This window comes from Ornithorhynchus anatinus, chromosome 7, assembly GCF_004115215.2.
Source record: "Ornithorhynchus anatinus isolate Pmale09 chromosome 7, mOrnAna1.pri.v4, whole genome shotgun sequence".
NCBI lineage: Eukaryota > Metazoa > Chordata > Mammalia > Monotremata > Ornithorhynchidae > Ornithorhynchus > Ornithorhynchus anatinus.
In genome coordinates this window covers 15,465,068-15,484,784 of record NC_041734.1, presented here as the reverse complement: position 1 = coordinate 15,484,784, position 19,717 = coordinate 15,465,068, and the positions used below count along the sequence as shown (strand labels likewise).

The 19,717-nt window shown below is 44.9% G+C and overlaps 1 protein-coding gene across 1 annotated transcript in view; it reads right to left on the bottom strand.

Annotated features, from left to right (window-relative positions):
- KLHL14 (kelch like family member 14) overlaps positions 1–19,717 on the bottom strand; it is an 80,458-nt gene that overhangs the window by 17,402 nt on the left and 43,339 nt on the right. Inside the window, exon 4 of the mRNA XM_001515148.5 lies at positions 368–457. Coding sequence (XP_001515198.3) covers positions 368–457 — 90 coding nt within the window. The remainder of the gene's footprint in view (positions 1–367; positions 458–19,717) is intronic.

The following is a 19,717-nucleotide window of genomic DNA, read 5'->3' as shown; positions in this document are numbered from 1 at the left end:
GTAACCGCTTTTTTATATTAAGAGTGGAAGGGGGGGGGGTTGTGGAAATGATGGTTAAAACTCGTAACAGCTGTTGCCTGATACCACAGACTCTCAGGAGTAAAGGTATTTCTTGTGGCATTCCTCGGGGGAGAGAGAGAAAAAAAATTAGGGGCCGGTGCATCATGGGGAAGCAAAAATCCCTAGACAGTCAATATGTCATTGCCATGATACATATGGCCTCAGCTAGTTTAGCGATTTGACCCTGGGCATCTTCAGCACAATTCACCGACTGCTGCATTCATCGGAGCGTCGTCGAAGCCTACTTTACAAGGGAAAGCAGGGAGGGATCGTGGCTGGCGTTAAGACTGGAATTTGGGGACATTACCATTAGGGTTCCACTGGTCTTCTCCTCCCAACACGAATAAGAAGTTTTCAACTTCCACGACACAGTGATGGGCACTATTGTACGGCATAACTGCAAATGAAAGACAAGAGAGTGAGTGTCATTTTCCCCCTTAAAGCTCGCTAACTTGGCAATCCTGTGACTTGCTTTAACCGAGATATAAATATGGATCCGGGAAACAAGCACGAGGCAACAAAGCGAGGCGTGCATCAATCCACAGACGGGCCCACGGCTGATCGGTGGTGTGTCGACAGTCGCTTCAAATCCAACCCTTTTCGATTAATTTTACATAATGTTATTCCGCAACTTCCGCAAGAACGCCCCAGGTTACGCCGCTTGAGATTCTGAAGTGCCCCACGCATCTGTCTGATGGGCACGGCTGGCATTGTAACCCATCGCCCGGTACCCTGAGATGGTCAGCGATGGCCACCCAGAGCCCCCTTTGATGTCGAATCCACCGAGATTCGATCGGATCAGCCGCCCAGCCTTGCTTTGTTGGCTCTGAAGCAGGACTTGGGGTGTTTGGTAGCTTTCTATTCCACAGCAGTGAACAAGCTGCATTTCCATACAGTTTTAAGTTTTTAAATTAAGGTCCTGCTGATTTAATGCCTTCTCCAAATGTCTACGCTTAATTTCCTGTACAATGTCATTAGCAGCACAATCAAACATTTCCTATCCATCTACTTAGGAGCTCTTCTGTAACAGAGATCTGAACTGTGGCAGGAAAGTTTCAACATCCATTTCTGGTGGTGCTGAGGGAGGAGGTGGGGGTGTGTGGGGGGGCTGGCCTCTCAATCAATCCTATTTCTCAGGGACTCTGCTTCTCCATCCTCATTCTCATTTACATTCCCGGGCCCCGACAGCAAATGAGACAGTCTCCGGGCCAGAGCGTGTGCCGGCGTGGTGCCGTTCGACCCGATCGGAGGATCATATGGTAAACGTCGGCCGCATCCGTTATCGCAGCCCATGCGGCGGCTTTTGGCCCAGTGACACCGGTAGGAAAAATGATGTCCTTGTTCAGCGCATCATATGGGCACCTTAAATCTAGGTGAGGACAAATGGAGAGGTGGATGAGCCTGTTGAAGCAGGGAACTTATTGCTTGACACGGATCAGCAGAGCACTTAGGAAACCAGTGCAGTGGGAAATCAATATGACTCAGGGCCAGCTCCTGCTCTGTGCTCTTTTGCCAATGCCAAAAAAAAAAAAGGCAGCCTATCTCACACTTGGATTATTTTGGGTGATATATCTCTCATTTCATTTTGTTTTATTATCTTCTATTTTTCTCAAAATGCAGTTATGCGGGAGAGCATATGCAAATAAAAATAATAAGGAATAGGAACAGTTTGGTTACTCAGGACACAGATCCAGTCCACTCATTTGAGATTCTAATTCTAAAAGGTTTTATTTTGTGGTGTGGATTTTTGGTTCCTGTTGTTTTTTTGGAGCGGAACGAGGGGTGTAGGGAGGATCTGGTCAAGACAGTAATGAATTAGCCCGGTAAACTTTTAGATAACTGTAAATTTTCATCAAGAAAGGTCTTACAGATACCTGGAAGAAGTTCTTGGTGAACAATGGGCACCGATAGTGAGAATCTGCATACAAATGGGACTCTCTCAGGAAATGGCTAGTGCTTTTTTTTGAGGGGGGCAGGAAGAGCTACCAATCTGTGTTACTTTGGCTCCTGATTTGAAGGGTCACGTTGGGGCTGTTTCTCTGCCTCAACTTATTCCTCTGCACAATGGCTATAAAAGCACTGACCTTGTAGCTGGGATGTTTGTGTCAAGTGGGCTCACTTCATTATTGTCACCTCTTCCCCTCCCAGGGAATAAAGGATGGAATCCCTATTCCACTGTAGAATGCCTACTGCATCCACTGATTAACAGCCTAGACCTGTTTTCAATTATTTTTTGTTAAAATAATATGGTTCTTATGAGCCTGTTCGAATGGAGAAAATCAGACTCTTTGGTGTGTTACTATTTAGCTTTGCTATCATGTTGTAAGCACCTCCACTGGTTTGGAAAATCCTCAAGGGTAGGGATCATACGTTCTAGTTGCAATAATAATAATGATTGTGTTATTTTTTAAGTGCTTCCTCTGTGCCAGGCAGTGAACTAAGCGCTGGGATGGATACAAGGAAATTGGGTTGGACACAGTCCCTATTTTACATGGGATTTACAGTTTGAATCCTCATTTTTCAGATGAGGCAAATGAGGCCCTGAGAAAGTTGTGTGTGTTTTTTTTAATGGTATTTGTTAAGTGCTTACCATGTGCCAGGGCACTGTTCTAAGCACTGGGGTAGATACAAGACAATCAGGTTGAACACAGTACATGTCCCATATGGGGCTCACAGGCATAATCCCTATTTTACAGGTGAGGTAACTGAGGAATCAAAAAGTAAAATGATTTGGCCAAAGTCACACAGGAGACAAGAGGTGGAGCCGGAATTAGAACCCAGATCTTTCTGACTCCCAGGCCTGTGCTCTATCCACTAGACCACATTGCTTCTCAATATATGTACATTCCCCGGTGCCTAAAACAGGGCTCTGCACACAGTAGGTGTTCAATAAGTACTCAGGAGTATGATGTTTCAAATTCCCTTTCCTCTTTTTTCCTTATTCCCCCTTGTTACCTCTGTTTTTGGTCTCTAACCACTTCATTCCTTTGAGTGGAGGAGGAGATCCAGGAAGACCAGGCTCTCTCAGGGCTCAGGTGGATTTCTGTGTTACGGGAGGAGGTGTTCTAGTCAGATTCCTGCCACCACCTTCACTATGCATCCCCAACACAACTCCAATTCTCACCCACTTCCAGGATTCTCCCTATCTAGCGCTTTCCAAGTTCAGGCCAACCAAATAGCAAGATGGCAGAAAGAACAGACAGTCCTACGTGACTCATCCTTCCATCGTCTCCTAACCTAAGTACAACTTGAAGACCTCCCAATCAATCAATGGCATTTATTGAGTGCCTACTATGTGCAGAGCACTGTTCTAAGCTCCTGGGACAGTACAATATAACAGAGTTGGTAGACACGTTCCCTACCCACAACGAGCTTACAGACTCCCCTTCTATTTATCAGAAAGCTCAATATGATGCAAGCATATCCACTGGTTAGTTGGTCATTTTTTCTCCTCTTGGAATTCGGAGAACTCTAAAATCTGGAAAAATGAGACCAAATTGTTGGGCAAAGACCTAATCTAACAGTTCCATGGCTGGGATGTTACATTCCTGTCACCTGAAACTCCCCATTTTTATGGCTGCGAAGCAGAATGGTGAGTGGAATAGCTGCTCGGATACTTTGTGAAAATAAAGAAAAATAGTGAGGAAATGCCTCTCTTTTAAACAGCTGCTTCAATTTTGCACACAACTTCACTTTTTGGATGCCAGAACTGACATCAGGAAATCAAAATTGGGGCCAGAGTGACCCTCCCCTCCCCCCCTTCACTCACTGCTAATTGATTACTTTTTAAGCAACGCAAAAATATGCCTCTAGTCCTTTTCCACTTTCAGCAGAGGTGAACACCTGCCTCACCCTTATGAGAAAGGAATTGGAGGAGAAGTTTGTACTCCACGCTTAAATACAGCCCAGCGTGAGTTTTTAGCGTGTCAGTCAGTGAGTTAGAGGGAAAGGGTAAAGAGAAGCTAATCAGGATGAAATGAGATTAAAGGCTGTCTAATTTTACAGCAACTGTGATCCATCAGCCACTGTGAAAGTGACAGTGGAAATGAATGATGGAGACAGACAGGTGGGGCTGTACATTTCACTGATTTATCCTCAAATGCACTGGGCCTTATTTTATTGAGTGAACATGACCGCATTTATCATTACTGTCATCTAAACCCACTTCCCTCCATTTAAAAAGGTCACTTTGCTAGGAGGGAGTAGGAGAGAGGCACTTTCAAAATAGATTTAAAATCTAATAACACATGTTTATAAGGCCCTCTGCAAGAATCCTAAACTTTATTAAACAAACTAAAGGGAAGGAGAAAAGAGTACTAAATAGAAACACAGGAAACATGTTGGTCTTGTGCAGGCACCATTTCATTTGGTCCCTAAATTATCCATGATAGGGATGCAGTGTGGCCTAAAGGAAAGAGCATGGGCCTGTGAGTCAAAGGAACTGGGTTCTAATCCCAGCTCTGTTTCTTGACTGCTGGGTGACCTTGGGCAAGTTGCCTGACTTCTCTGTGCCTCAGTTTACTTTTCTATAAAATGGGGTTAAATATTTGTCCTCCCACCTACTTAGACTGTGACTCCCAAGTAGGACAGGGACTGTGTCTGATTTTGTATCTACCCCAGTGCTTAGTATACATTCCAGTATTGCTGTTATTATTATTATTATTATTATTACCACCTTTCTTGACTTGGCTGCTACAATGACCAGAACTTCAATTCTGATCAAAGGAGAAACATTCTTATCAAAATCTTCCATTATAAACAAAATAATAAAAACAATGATATTTGTTAAGCACTTACTATGTGCCGGCACTGTTCTAAATGCTGGGGTAGATATAAGCTAAACAAGTTGGACACAGTCCCTATCCCACAGGGGGCTCACAGTCTCAATCCTCATTTTACAGATGAGGGAACTGAAGCACAGAGAAGTTAAATGACTTGCCCAAGGTCACCCAGCAGACCAGTAGTGTAGCCAGAATTAGCACTCAGGTCCTTCTGGGTCCCAGGCCCATGATCTATCCAGTAGGCCATGCTGCCTTTCTATTAACATGAACAATAAAGACCACTGTAAAAAAAGGTTTCCAAGAGGCTATTAATTCAAAATATTTAATATTATATAAACCATAATAGAGCTCACACGACTGCTACAAGATAAAACTCCATCGAAATGAACACCTTTTAACTGCTTTTTGAGGTAATCAACCCATGGTATTTATTGAGTGATTACTGTGTGCAGAGCATTATACTAAGTGCTGGGGGAGTACAATATAACAGAGTTGATAGACACATTCCCTGCCCACAAAGAGCTTACAGTCTTGAGGGTACGACTTTCAAATTGTATTAATGATGACCTATAAAGAGGCCCACCTCTCCCTGTACATGTGCATAGTCCTAAATGCAATGGGCTTCTAATGGCTATGTAGGGGAAAATATCCAACCATCTGGGAAGGTGTAGGTGAGAAATCACTGAATAAAGCACCTGTTGGGCAGTATCTGGACTGGGTGGGGGTGGATGAGTAAATCCCAATTTTAGGGGTCCAAATTTGTTACTGCAATAAGATGCCACCTAGGAAGTGGGACTTTGCATCGCACCTCATTCCTGATTTTCTGGTCCCAGAAGTACTCAGAGCTCAGAGACCCCACCCCCTGGCTGCCCCAGCCCAATTTGTGATCAATCAGTCCTATTTATTGAGTGCTTACTGTGTGCAGGGCACTGTACTAAGCGCTTGGGAGAGAATAACACAACAATACAATACACACATTCCCTGCCCACGATGAGTCACAGCCTAGAGGGGATCTTACAGTCTAGAGGGGAAGAAGATTCCTGACAAGGGGAGAATCCCAGAATAAACCTCTGGGCTGATTTAGGCCTGATTATTAGAACCAAAATAGTTTCAGGCACCAGTCAGTAAAATTCCCTTTGGCCTACATTCACCAACATTCCTTTCCTTCTCTCCGGGCTACTCTCTTACAGTGCTCCCCCAAATCACTGGACTCCACTGATCTGCATTATAGTTTCTTCCAAGCATGCATTCTTTGGAAGATCTAATGTAAGAAACAGAGAGGAGAATTTCCTTCAGATCCACTTATCTCCCAACTCCCATCTTTTAGGATTTTAGCACAAATAAATTTTTCCAGACTGAAAATTTTGTCCTTTGCTTCAAGCCGAGTGAAATAAAATGTTATTGACTTTGGGAGGATTCTTTATCTAATAAGTGGACAGATTTTTTTGTAATTATTTAATGGCCATGATCCATGTCTTACACAAAACTGCAGTAGCGTTTCCACTTCCAGTATATTGTAAGCTTCTTGAAAGCGGGGATCAAGCATACTAAATCTATTGTACTCCCCCAAGTTCTCAGTCTGACCCTCTGCACACATAGGAGCTCAGTAAGTATTCACGGTTGATAGGTCCTTTTACGTTAGGGTTATAATCTCCTTTCTCTTCTCGCCATCCTCTCACTTCACAAAAAGATTAAAACCCTCCAAATCCGGCTAAAAATACTGTGGCACTGCAATGTCGAGTTTCTGGATGGACGATCTTCCTTTAAAATTCCACAGAGAGGAATCCCAGAAGTGTTTTTACTTCCCATGTGAATCTTGAGATCATATTGAGAACCACCATCAATACTCACCTGTATACCGTAGAACTAAAAATGTCATACTTCAGAGCTATATGGACACAGAGCATTGACCTCTTGCTCATGTCCTTCTTCCTGCCTGGAACTCCTTTCTGCTTCACTTTCTGCAGGCCACAACTCCCTCCATCTTCAAGCACTTCTGGAGCCACATCTCCTTAAGGAGGTCTTCCCTGATTAATCTTTTATCTCCCACCGTATTTCCTTCTCTTACAACCACTTTAGCATTTCTGCATCACCTAAGTACTAGGATTCTTTCTCCTCCACAACACTTATGGACATAGCTTTAAACTCTGTTGCGTCCCTCTTGCTGTCAATCCTTTTTTTTGTGTGTGTATGCATGTGTGTGTTCGTGCCTTTCTGGCTAGTTTGTAAGCCCCTTGAAGGCAGAGATCATATCTTCTGACTCTACAGAACTCTCCCAAGTGTTTAACACAGTGCTCTGCACAGAATATGCTTTCAATAAATATTACTGGTTGATCCATTTTAACCCAGGATTGAAATGAAGCATCTTTCTCCCATTTTACAGAGAAACCAAGTCATGAAAAGGTCCCTAGAACAACTGAGATGTAACACATGGTGGGTTTCACTCTGACTCTACATTTTGGAAGCAAACAGGCTGGCCAGGCTGGCACAAACTTCCTGAGGAGCCACCTTAAGAAATGAAGTCTCTTTCAAATGGGCCCTTCTCCATCTAATCCTGATTAACCACTCACACAAACTACGAAACACTTGAAATCTGAAAATGGATTTTAAAGAATCCAGATGCACGGTGCCTGAGCCAGTCTCAGCATTAGAGAATTGCTCCCTATCTTGATTTAGAGGCTGGCTCAAGAAGGATTTAGATCATCCACGAGGAAGAATATTCTGACAGTGAGGGTGGTTAAATACTGGCGTGAGTTACTTAGGGAGGCTGTGGGACTTCGCTCTCTGGAGGCCTCTAAAATAGGATTCATGCCGAGTATTTTCTTCCTCATATCCTTCTACCAGCACACCCAAGTTCACCTGAACACCAACAGATTTCCTGCTCCCAGGTTAGAAGAGTAGACTCCCACCATTTTGTCTTGGCAGTAGGGAATGACCAACGTCAACAAGCCAAAAGGACTCGGTGGATGAGAGCAGAGCATCCCCGTGCTACTGAGGAAACAGATTCCTTTAAGCTTCTGGGCTGCATATCATCGGGCAACCGGGAACAGGTTGAGAGGATGGTTAACTCAAAACATCCATCATCACAAAAGGAAAAACTACTCAGGGGCACTTCCTTCTGACACAAAGATTCTCCAAACTGAACGAAGCCTACATAATCATGTGGCCTAAGATATCGCTGGAGAATTTGGCAGCAACCGGGAAATCCACAGAGTGGTCTATAGGAATGTATTGCTCCTTCTGATAAAGTGTCTAGAAATGATGACCTAAAGAGGAGGCATTTCATTCCAAATGGAGGATCGAGACTGGGAGGCTTGATTTTGCTGGTGCAAAGGTTATCAGAAAATTATGAAAAACTAGGAAAAATAATTGCTGCTCTCTGGAATATCAGGATACTATGAGATAATTATTACAAGTGTGAAAGTTTGAAAGTCAGAAAATTTGTATCCTAGTCCTGGCTTTGCTACTTCTCTGCTGGGTGACTTCGGACAAGTCACTTTTTTTCTCTGCTCCTCATTTAAACAATGAAGACAAAAATACCTGTTCTACTTCACTCAGATTGTGGACCCCACGTAGGACAGGGTCTGTGTCAAATCTGATTATTTTGTATGGACTATACTGAGTGACTTCCCCACTAGACTGTAAGGTTCTTGAAGACAGGGATCATGTCTACTAACTCACTGTACTCTTTCACACACGCTCCCCAGAGTGAGCGCTCAAATGCCACTGACCAATTGATATTCAAGAAAGAGGACCAAGGAAGCAGTGTTGCCTAATGGAAAGAGCATGGACCGAGAAGTCAGAGGAACTGTGTGCTAATCCCTGCTCCACCACTTGTCTGTTGTATAACCTTGGGCAAGTCACTTAACTTCTTTGTGTCTTTAGTTTTTTCATTTGTAAAATGGGAATTAAATCTTACTCCCTCTACTTTGATTGTGAACCCTATGTGTGATGAGGACTGCATCCATCCTGAGTATCTTGTATCTCCCAGTACTTAGTACAGTGCTTGACACTCAGTAAGCAATTATATGTTATAATGAAGAAGATTGTTATTATTACTAATAATAACAATAACAACAATAACAAATACCATAAAAAGAATGAGGTGCTTATGATCTGGCCAGAACCGACACCACAGAGGTACAGCTGCAAACACCTTTGCTGGACCAGTGTATCGAGTTTTTGGTTCATAATTCATTCATTCATTTAATTGTGTTTATTGAGTGCTTTCTGTGTGCAGAGCAATGGACTAAGCACTTGGGAAGTACATCAGACAACTGCTCAATCTCAGACCCCCAAATTCACTCAAAGGTGTTAGTGACCAGCAGAGACCCTTCATCCACCTCTAGTAAAAGAGCAACTTCTTAGATCTACAAGCAGGGCCTGAGATAACTTGCGCTATGGTATACAACCTAAACATATATGTTTGAATCATACAAACAAATGACGTGATAAGTAGCAGATTGCTGGGACATAACAGGAGCAAACAGACCAGCCTAGCATGAAGAAATCATAAGAGAGGTTTTTCTTCCCAAGCAGAGACACTGGGAAGATCATGACATGACATGGTGAGGAAGAACTGAAATCATCTTCCCTGCAATTGGTTAGTGATGCTGCTCAGCTAAAGATGATCTTCCCATGGCACGGTGTGGTAAGGAGTCCAAATCACTGTTATTGAGGAATCTAGCCTGATCCTTGGAGGGGAAAAAAAGGAAGGATTCTCCTCCTTGTCAGAAGGCTATGCAAGGCACCCTTAGTTGCACTTAGAGCAGCTATTTCTTCCAGGTCTAGCGAAAATCACCATCATTATCTAAATCACTTCCATAACACCTCAAGGAGGCAGTTACAGGGAAAGAGATGGAGGTTTTATTACTAATAAGATATCCAATTATCCTCCTGAACATAAGACGAGCAAAGGGTCTGGGGAACCTGCTCTCACCTTGAGCACTCTCACCCTCCCCAAAAAGGTAGGGGGGGAGAAAACCATCCAACCACCATGGGGCACATCCACCCTGGTGCATGATGACCTGTCGGGGGGGTGGGGGGGAAGAAAGCTTCTGGCCTCAGGGCCCTCTGAGTTGGGACAGAGCGGACCCAGCAGCGAGGCACAGTGGACAGAGCACGGACTTGGAAGTCAGAAGGTCATGGGTTCTAATCCCGGCTCTGCCACTTGTCTGCTGTGTGACCTTGGGCAAGTCGCTTCACTTCCCTGGGCTTCAGTTACCTCATCCTGTAAAATGGGGATTGAGACCATGAGCCCCATGTGTGACAGGGACTGTGTCCAACCCGACTTGCTTGTATCCACCCCAGTGCTTAGTACAGTGCCTGGCTTAATAAATACCATTATTATTATAAAATTAAGGCTATTTTCCCATATCATGGCTCCATGGTCCAGAGGCTCATGCTCTGAGGAAAGGTCATCACCCCTCAGCTGATTCCCGCACCTTTCTCCCTGGAACAACAGCTGAACTGAGCGCCTCATCATTTCTCCATCCAGCTAGGCACAAGTTTGATCAAAGGACAGAATACCAGAACATGAAGAAGAATTGTGGTATTTCTTGAGTACTTACTATGTGTCAAGCACTCTATTAATTGCTGGGGATAGATACAAGATAATCAGGTCAGACCCAGTTCCAGTCCCAAGTGGGACTCACAGTCTAAAGGGCAGGTATTTTGTCCCCACTTTATAGATGAGGAAACTGAGGCACACAGCAGTTAAGTGATTTGCTCAAGGTGGCCAAGCAGGCAAGTGGCAGAGCCAGGATTAAAACCCATGGGGGGAATGGGAAAGGAGGAAGAGAAGGAGCTATAAGATGCTTCTAGACTGTAAGCTTGCTGTGAGCAGGGAATATGTCTGTAATATTGCAGTGTGGCTCAGTGGAAAGAGCCCGGGCTTGGGAGTCAGAGGACATGGGTTCGAATCCCGGCTCTGCCATTTGTCAGCTGTGTGACTGTGGGCAAGTCACTTAACTTCTCTGTGCCTCAGTTACCTCATCTATAAAATGGGGATTAACTGTGAGCCTCACATGGGACAACCTGATTACTCTGTATCTATCCCAGTGCTTAGAACAGTGCTCTGCACATAGTAAGCGCTTAACAAATACCAACACTGTTGTACAGTACTATCCCAAGCATTTAGTCCAGTGCCCTGCACATAGTAAGCACTCAATAAATATGATTGATTGATTGATTGACTGATTGAAGAGCAGCAAGAGGAGCAGCAGCAAGAGGAGAAAGCCTCATAGCATATTCCCTCTCCCATCTGCACTGAGAAGGCAACTGTGTTCGCTAATTTGAGTTTGTCATTAGATTGGGAGGCTGGGGACATAGTGGTGAGGGTGGCGTCTCTCCTTCAGGCTGATCCTGAGTCCTGGAGCCAGCAGAGAGCAGCAAAACTGGATCAAAGGAAGGCCACAAAGTTACCACAAGGAAAGCTGAGGTGGCCCTCCTCTGCTTCTCTGGGAAATGGTCACCCGGCCCTGAAGCAAGAGGCCCCAAGCTGCCCACCGTCCTTTCCCTGGATGAGTAATGAGAGCAGCCAACTTCTCTGTGCCTCAGTTACCTCAGTTATAAATTGAAGATTAAGACTATGGGCCCCATGTGGGACAGGTACTCTGCCTGACTCAATTTGCTTGTATCCACCCCAGCGTTTAGTACAGTGCCTGTCACAGAGTAAGGACTTAACAAATACAACAATTATTATTATTACTAAAGACTTCATCAGTGAACAGGTCCTCCCGGGATGGGGTTCACCTGTGATGCCTGAATCTTTCTGACCCAAAAGCCTGCCTGGTAAAGTAGTGTCCACTTCAGATTTGGGGGCTTGAACTCACCAACCTTACCTCCTTTCACTCACCAACTCAGTAAGTTCCCTTATCCTGCGATTTATATGTTGGGATTGTTTCAGTGTTGGTTAATTCTACATATCTTTATCGTGCTTGCTTATAACAGGGTTGTCTACCTAAACCTTATGCCCTTGACTTCAGGGCTCCCAATCAGCTCTCCTCCCTGTTGCTTGTTCTTATTGTTCTCCCACAACAATTCAGCCCATGCACTTTGCTCATCTAATGCCAACCTCCTCACAGTGCCTCACTCTTGTCTCTTGCTGTTCGTTCATTCATTCAATAGTATTTATTGAGTGCTTACTATGTGCAGAGCACTGTACTAAGCGCTTGGAGTGTACAAATGGGTAACAGATAGAGAGAGTCCCTGCCCTTTGACGGGCTTACAGTCACTATGATCAACTCCTCTCCACAGATTCTCAGTTTGGAGGCTCATCCACCCCTCCTTGGTCATAATGATAATGGTCATATTTGTTAAGCACTAACTATGTGTCAAGCACTGTTCCAAGCTCTGGGGTAGATATAAGGCAGGCAGGTTGTCTCACGTGGGGCTCACAATCGCAATCCCCATTGTATCTCTTGGATGTTTCTCTAACTCTTGTCACAGGCAAGGTTTCGGTTTGTGTTTTGTACTTGCAGCCAGATCGGATCACCAGGATATGGTGGTTGCCCGTGTAAGCTGCCATGAGATGTTCCAGTTGGAATAGCACTACTGGAGAAGCAGCGTGGCTCAGTGGAAAGACCCTGAGCCTGGGAGTCAGAGGTCATGGATTCGAATCCCCGCTCTGCCACCTGTCAGCTGCGTGACTGTGGACAAGTCACCACACCTCTCTGTGCCTCAGTGACCTCATCCGGAAAATGGGGATGAAGACTGCGAGCCTCACGTGGGACAACCTGACCACCCTGTATCTACGCCCACGCTTAGAACCATGCTCTGCACATAGTAAGCGCTAACAAATACCAACATTATTATTATTATTACTAATAATAGATCTCTGTGAGTTTGTCAATTCCCAGAGAGCAGCAATCAGTCGGTATAGAGTGCTGACTCTTTGCAGAGCACTGTACTGAGCACTTGGGAGAGTACTAAAGAGCCGCTCATTTATACACGGGCAACTAGACCAGTGAATAGGCTTAGGCGGAGGGGTGAGGCAGGCTCAGGACCCCGGGGATAGTAGAGCACAAAGGAAACTGGATGGATTTCCTTTCAGTGACCACATTACTCCCTCTTGGGGACCTCTCGTCTAGTGACCTCAACAAACGTGGCGTAGAGGGTAAAGTAGGGACCTGGGAGTCAGACCTCTCACTCCCTCCTTCCTGCCTGGAATTCCTTCCTACTTCATATCTGACAGACTATTGCTCTCCCCATCTGAAATCCCTTCTGAAATCCCATCTCCTCCAGGAGGCCTTCCCTGATTAAGCTCTCACCTCCCCACCATATTTCTTCTCCTCTGCATCACTAAGCACTTGAATTACCTACTAAGCACTTAGGTACTCACCCTTCACCAACAGCCCTTATGTATATACCTCACATTCTGTTGCTTCCTCCTACCCATAATTTATTTCGGTATCTGTCTTTCCTGCTAGACTGTAAGCTCCTTGATGGCAGGAATTGGGTCTACTTATGCTACTGTACTTTCTCAAAAGCTTAATAGAGTGCTCCGCACAGAGTAAGCACTCAATAATTACTGCTGGGTGATTGGCTTCACTACGTTAGCTTTGCTTAACTCACACAGCACACAGCATGCATCCTTTATTGAATGACCCTCCACTTTCATTGGAGGGTGGAAGCCACTGGCCGAGCCAGCATGCTTTGACATTGGAGAAAAGGAGAAAAGGCCCATGAGCTTCTCCCTCAGTGGGTCTGTACGAACCCTGATACATTTGATGCACAAAGGCATGACAGAGGTAGGGGCAGAAGGCTTACAGCACTTGTATTCTCTAGCCTATAAACCAATTGTGGGCAGGGACTTGTTTTCCAACTCTGGGGTACTATACTTTCCCCAGTTCTTTGTACAGCGCTCTGCACACAGTAAGCGCTCGGTAAATACCATTGATCTCTGACCGCCTCCTCACCCGTGGCTTACCTTCTGCACACAAACATGTGGCCACCCCCAGGATCTACAGCATGAGGGAACCTAGCCCACTCTCTACCAACCATAGAATAAGGCCCTGCTGAATAAGGAGCTGCTGAAGACCAAAAGTCAAATAACCTGTAGCCATACTGCCTGGGTGGGAGACCCTGGAATGGTCGAACCAGTCAAAACTGGCCCTAGCAACAGCAACAGTTCAGGGAAGCAACAGGGTGAACTACAAGAAGTAGCCCAGGCATATAATGACAGCTGGAAATATGGGAGGCAGCCTGAACCCTAACTCCAACAGGACTCGTTGGATGTGGAAGAGCCACCCCCACCCTCATCTAGTATAAACCCACTGGTGAAACCAAACGGAAAGGACCAGCAGATAAACGTGCCTGGAAGGGAGAGTTGGAGAGGGCCTTGGGTGAATTCTTCGGAAAAGTGTATATCGATAATCCCTCTTTTCCTCCCCATTACTCCTTTCAAGGAACACAAACTGCAGCAGGATCAGTCAAGGATGTCCAGCTGTCCAAAACGCGCAATTCGACTTCACCCGCCAGGTTGCCTCACAGAGGAGATGGACAGTGATAGAAAAGGGCACAGAGAGGCAAAGAACTGGGGAAAGTATAGTACCCCAGAGTTGGAAAACAAGTCCCTGCCCACAATTGGTTTAGAGCCTAGAGAATACAAGTGCTGTAAGCCTTCTGCCCCTACCTCTGTCATGCCTTTGTGCATCAAATGTATCAGGGTTCGTACAGACCCACTGAGGGAGAAGCACATGGTGAGGAGGAAGAAAGGGGCCTTTTCTCCTTTTCTCCAATGTCAAATAAATCAAGTACCCCTAGAGGACAGTAAGCATGGCATGGGAAAAGCTTTCTTCTGGCCAAATGTTGGCACTCCCTCTCCCAGCCAAAGATTCATTTTCTTGATATAACTGTCCTTTGGTAAAAATGACTTGGACTATAAAGGCTTCCTTCCAAAGAAAGAGGAACACATGGACCAAAATATGGGGTATTAATACTACTAACTTTTTCACATTGGGCATTATTTTTTGACACCTGATTGGCCTTGAAGGATTTCTCTGACACTTGGATAAATGCCCGAGGAACAGCTAAGTTCGCTGAGAGGCTTGCGGTAGCCACGGTAGCCGCCCGCCGCATTCGCCTCCAGGGAGCCTTTCTTCACCGGCTGCAATTTTGAGCTAAGCCACTAGATGGGGGACGTTCTTCTTGGCTTTCCCCCCCCGCCAAGAAAATCCCTTCCAAGAACACTTAGCTGTAGAGGCTCCACTTGAACCAGAAACAAAGAGGAGGACTACGGTAGAGAAGAGCAGGACCTGAGTCTCCTCAGCCACGGCCATCCGGCCCTCATTCTTCCTCTGAACTTGCAAAACCCATACCAGTCTTCAGAAAAGTGGATATCGATAATCCCGCTTTTCCTCCCCATTACTCATTTCAAGGAACACAAACTGCAGCAGGATCAGTCAAGGATGTCCAGCTGTCCAAAATGCGCAATTCGACTTCACCCTCCAGGTTGCCTCACAGAGGAGATGGACAGTGATAGAAAAGGGCACAGAGAGGCAAGAGACAGGCAGGGGTGAAGAGAGAAAGGGAGGAGACACAGAGAACAAGAGTGAGAATGAGAGAGAATGAGACAGAAAGAGAGAATGCAAGGGAGCGAGAAAGAGATATGGGGGAGGGAGACAGACAAGAGGGAGGGAGGGAGAGACACAGACATGAGGGAGGGAGACAGACACGAGGGAGAGAGAGATGGTGGAGAGAGACATCAGTGGAGAGGGAGGAGACAACCAGAAAGATAGAAAAAGAGCTGAGGGGAAAGGGAAGCAACAGAGCTAGAGACAGAGAAAACGAAGGCGACAGAGAGAAGGAGAGCGCATACTACTGTCTTTCAGGATTCCAAGGTGGCACAATTGACAGTGGGACTCTCTGTGAATTCTAGTGCTGCCGATGAGACTGGTGGTTGATTGATAAGCTCTTCAAAAAGCTGCCCCTTGCAGCAGTTTCACATTTGCGACCCTCAATGCCTGGTACCCATTAAGTTTCTCCCTCTTGGTGTAAAAATTTCCTCAAAGCACCGAGAGAGATTCTATTTCTAATTGCTGCACCCCAGGCTGATCTGTGCATTTTCGTGACAGAATCAGGGCAACGATAAGGTTACCTTTGCTTATTACAATTCTTCTGCCTAAAAATCAGCACTCTCTCCTTTCACCCTAAAATGTTTAAAATGGGAAAGAAAAAACGCCCAAAGTGATATGGAGGGGAGGGAGATGATAGGATGGGGCCCTTCGTTTTGCAGCTGATGGTCTCATCTTCTGAAGAGGAGGAAGAGCTGACACAAACATCTCAGGATTTCATTTTTGCTTAATTTCTATGTGCCGGAACAGGGAGTAGACTGTGGTTTAGTCACATGGTGCTCTCTGGGACACCATTATGGAATTTTACATTGGTGGGTACAGGGAGGAGAGTGAAGCTCTTTCCTTATATCGGCAGGCACAGAGCCCCCACACTTTTGAGTTGTGTTCATGCAAGGCTTCAGATGCTCTTCCTTGGTGAGGGATCCCACCCTGGATGGAGGCGGTGTCAGGTGTGGACTGTGGTTTTGCAGCTTGCTTCTCTAGAGGATCTTTGTGATAGTATCAGAGCCTTCCTGGATGTGGTGGATCTGCTTTCCTAAGTGGTAAGACTACTGTAGGCAGGGAATGCAAGAAGCAGCATGGTCTAGTAGAGAGAGCAAGGGCTTGGGAGTCATTTTCTCCAATAATGCTCTTGATAAAAGGAGCATAAGATAGAACAAGTGTAAGGCTTTTCCTAATCTGGACCATCTTAAACTAGGCTTCAATAGCCCCTGAGCTATTTCCTCAAAGACCCTACTTTGATTCAAGCTATTTCCAGCAGAGCAGTCTCTCTCTGTGAAGGGCACCCTGGCTTTTTTTAAAATAGTATTTTTAAAGAGCTGTACATGGGCCAGGTACAGTACTAAGCACAGGAGTAGATACAAGATAATTGGGTTGGACACAGTCCCTGTCCCACACAGGACTTAGAGTCTTAATCCCCATTCTAAAGATGAGGAAACTGAGGTACAGAGAAGTGAAGTGACTTGCCCAAGGTCACACAGCAAGTGGTGGAGCCAGGATTAGAACCCAGGTCTTCTGACTTCTAGGCCATGCTGCTTCTCAGAGCTGGCTTCCCAGGATCTTCAAGGCAAATATCCTTCCCTTCTGAGAAACGTTATAAAGTTCATGTTGCTTGCCTACTTCTGGACCAACCCTGACAGGCTAAATTCAGCCTCTCGGAAGATGAAGATGAAGAACACATATGTTCCTGGCAGCATTGTTTCGTTTTCCTTCATATTCACAGAAGACACCACTGGGAGTGAAGTTCATCTACAAGTGCATGGGTGGCTGAAAAGGCCAATGTGGAATACACATTCTTGGCTACATCGGCCAACAAAAAAGTTATCCTCAGTTGTGTTGTGCCTAATATTGGCACTTCCTATTGCCGTTTCCTCGTTCTGCCATTCATCTGCTGTGTGACCCTGGGCAAGTCACTTCACTTCTCTGTGCCTGAGTTACCTCATCTGGAGATTGAGACTGCGAGCCCCAAGTGGGACAAGGACTGCATCCAAACTGATTTGCCTGTAACCACCCCAGCACTTAGCACAGTGTCGGGCACATAGTAAGCACTTAAAAATGCCCAATTATTACTATTATTATTATTATTGTTTTTTCATTTGCCTCTTTGTCTCTTTACTAATAGTAACATTAGCAGTACCTTAAGAGCTTCATTGGGAAGCTGCATCCCCCCCCCCCCACTTCTTAAGTAACATATTTTCTCTTTGAGTCTGCTTCAGTCCAGGGAACTCTTTCTCTCAGCCCATTTAGGAAAACCCCAACATTTAAGATCAATGGGTGCCCCAGAGAAGTTCGAAAGAAAACATTTAATCTCTAATACTGTTTGCCAGAAGGGATTTTGTTCATGTACCGCCAGCATCAAGCTTTTGGATCAGAAGAATTTAACATGTTATAAGCAATTTACTAAATCCAACATCATCCATTTAGAGGCAAAGAAAGGCTTACATGTGTTAATCAAAGAAATCCAAATTTCTAAGCAAATTTCCTCCAGGGGACTCGTAAGTACAAATCTTCCCCAGCCAGTAGCGCTTACCTTTGACATTCTTAATTAAAGTGGGATAAATGTTTGCTCCCTACAGCTTGGAATCTAAATCACCCTTTTTCAATGGGGAAAGTTTTTCCTTATTTTGGTTTTTCTCTGTGTGTGTGTGTTGATCAAATCTTTGAATCCAGGTCTTTGTCTCCCCAGGCAAATTAAAGGTGCGAGTTGTTATCCAAATAATTCAGTCAAAAGGCTTTTTGCTTCCCCATCATCAATCAATCAATCATATTTATTGAGTGCTTACTGTGTGCAGAGCACTGTACTATGCATTTGGGACAATACAATATAAAAATATAACTGATTCATTCCCTGCTCACAGCATATCTAGAATGGATGAATGATCCTATTCAACCGTTCAAACCCTCTGGCCTGTGAAGACACTCACTCCAAGGTATGTTTATAATAATAACAATTAATAATAATAATGATAATGAAATGGTGGTATTTGTTAAGCATTTATTATGTGCCAAGCACTGCCAGGGTAGATACACGATATTGAGGTGGAAGACAGGTTTTGAATACCCACTATACAGATGAGGAAACTGAGACACTGAGAAGTTAAGTGATGTGCACAAGGTCACAAAGCAGGCAAGTGGCAGAGATGGGATTAGAACCCAAATTCTCTGCTTCCCAAGCCCATGCTATGCAGTTTCTGTGTCGGGCCTTCAGTATATTAATGCCATGCACAATTAGGCAGGTTTACTATTTAGGCAAACGTATTATGAAACCAAGGCCAGCTCATCATATACTGTCTTGTATAGCACAGGCCTACCTAGTTATAAGAAGTGTTCTATATAACGAACAGCATCTGACCTACTCCATCTTCCTACATGAGAATTCCTGATATCTCATTTTGTCTTCTATGAGAGACACTCTATGAGAGAAGCAGTGTGGTCTAGTGGATAGATCATGGGCCTGGGAGTCGGAAGGACCTGGGTTCTAATCCTGGCTCCACCATTTGTCTGCTGTGGGACCTTGAGCAAGACACTTCACATGTGACTGTGGGCAAGTCGCTTCACTTCTCTGTGCCTCAGTTACCTCATCTGTAAAATGGGGATTAACTGCGAGCCTCATGTGGGACAACCCGATTACCCTGTATCTACCCCAGCGCTTAGAACAGTGCTCTGCACATAGTAAGCACTTAACAAATACCATCTCTGAGCCTCACTTACCTCATCTATAAAATGGGGAATGAGAGTGTGAGCTCCACATGGATGGGGACTGTATTCAACCTATGCTTGTATCTACCCCAGCGCTTAATACGTGCCTGGTACATAGTAAGCACTTAACCAATACCACTATTATTATTACTATTATTAGGTTGGAAAGGATCTACAGTAGAGCCAAGGACTTTTGTTTATCCTCACTTGGCAAAGAAGTGCTGCTAAGAGGTTTGTTGCCGCGATCCATTTGAAATCTGCGATCACCCAGCAATTATGTACTGTTCCTTGGGCACGGCAACACAACCACAATGTTGGGTACCAGGGTTGAGTCTGGACTGATCTCGGACCAGCCTTGGAAGAAGCTGATTGGACCCTCTGCTGGGAATGTTCCTCCAGAGAGCCACATTTTATGGACAAAAATGATTTCTGAATAAGCTTCCATCAACATATACTACTATTCCTGTGCCAAAACAAGTTTGACAAACCTACTGAATGCTTAGGCCTTCAGGCCTATGAAAAAGACCTTAGTTATTGAATAACTGCAATCTGGAGCCCAGGCAGATAAGCTCTGAATTTTCCCTTACATCTCTATCATCCCTG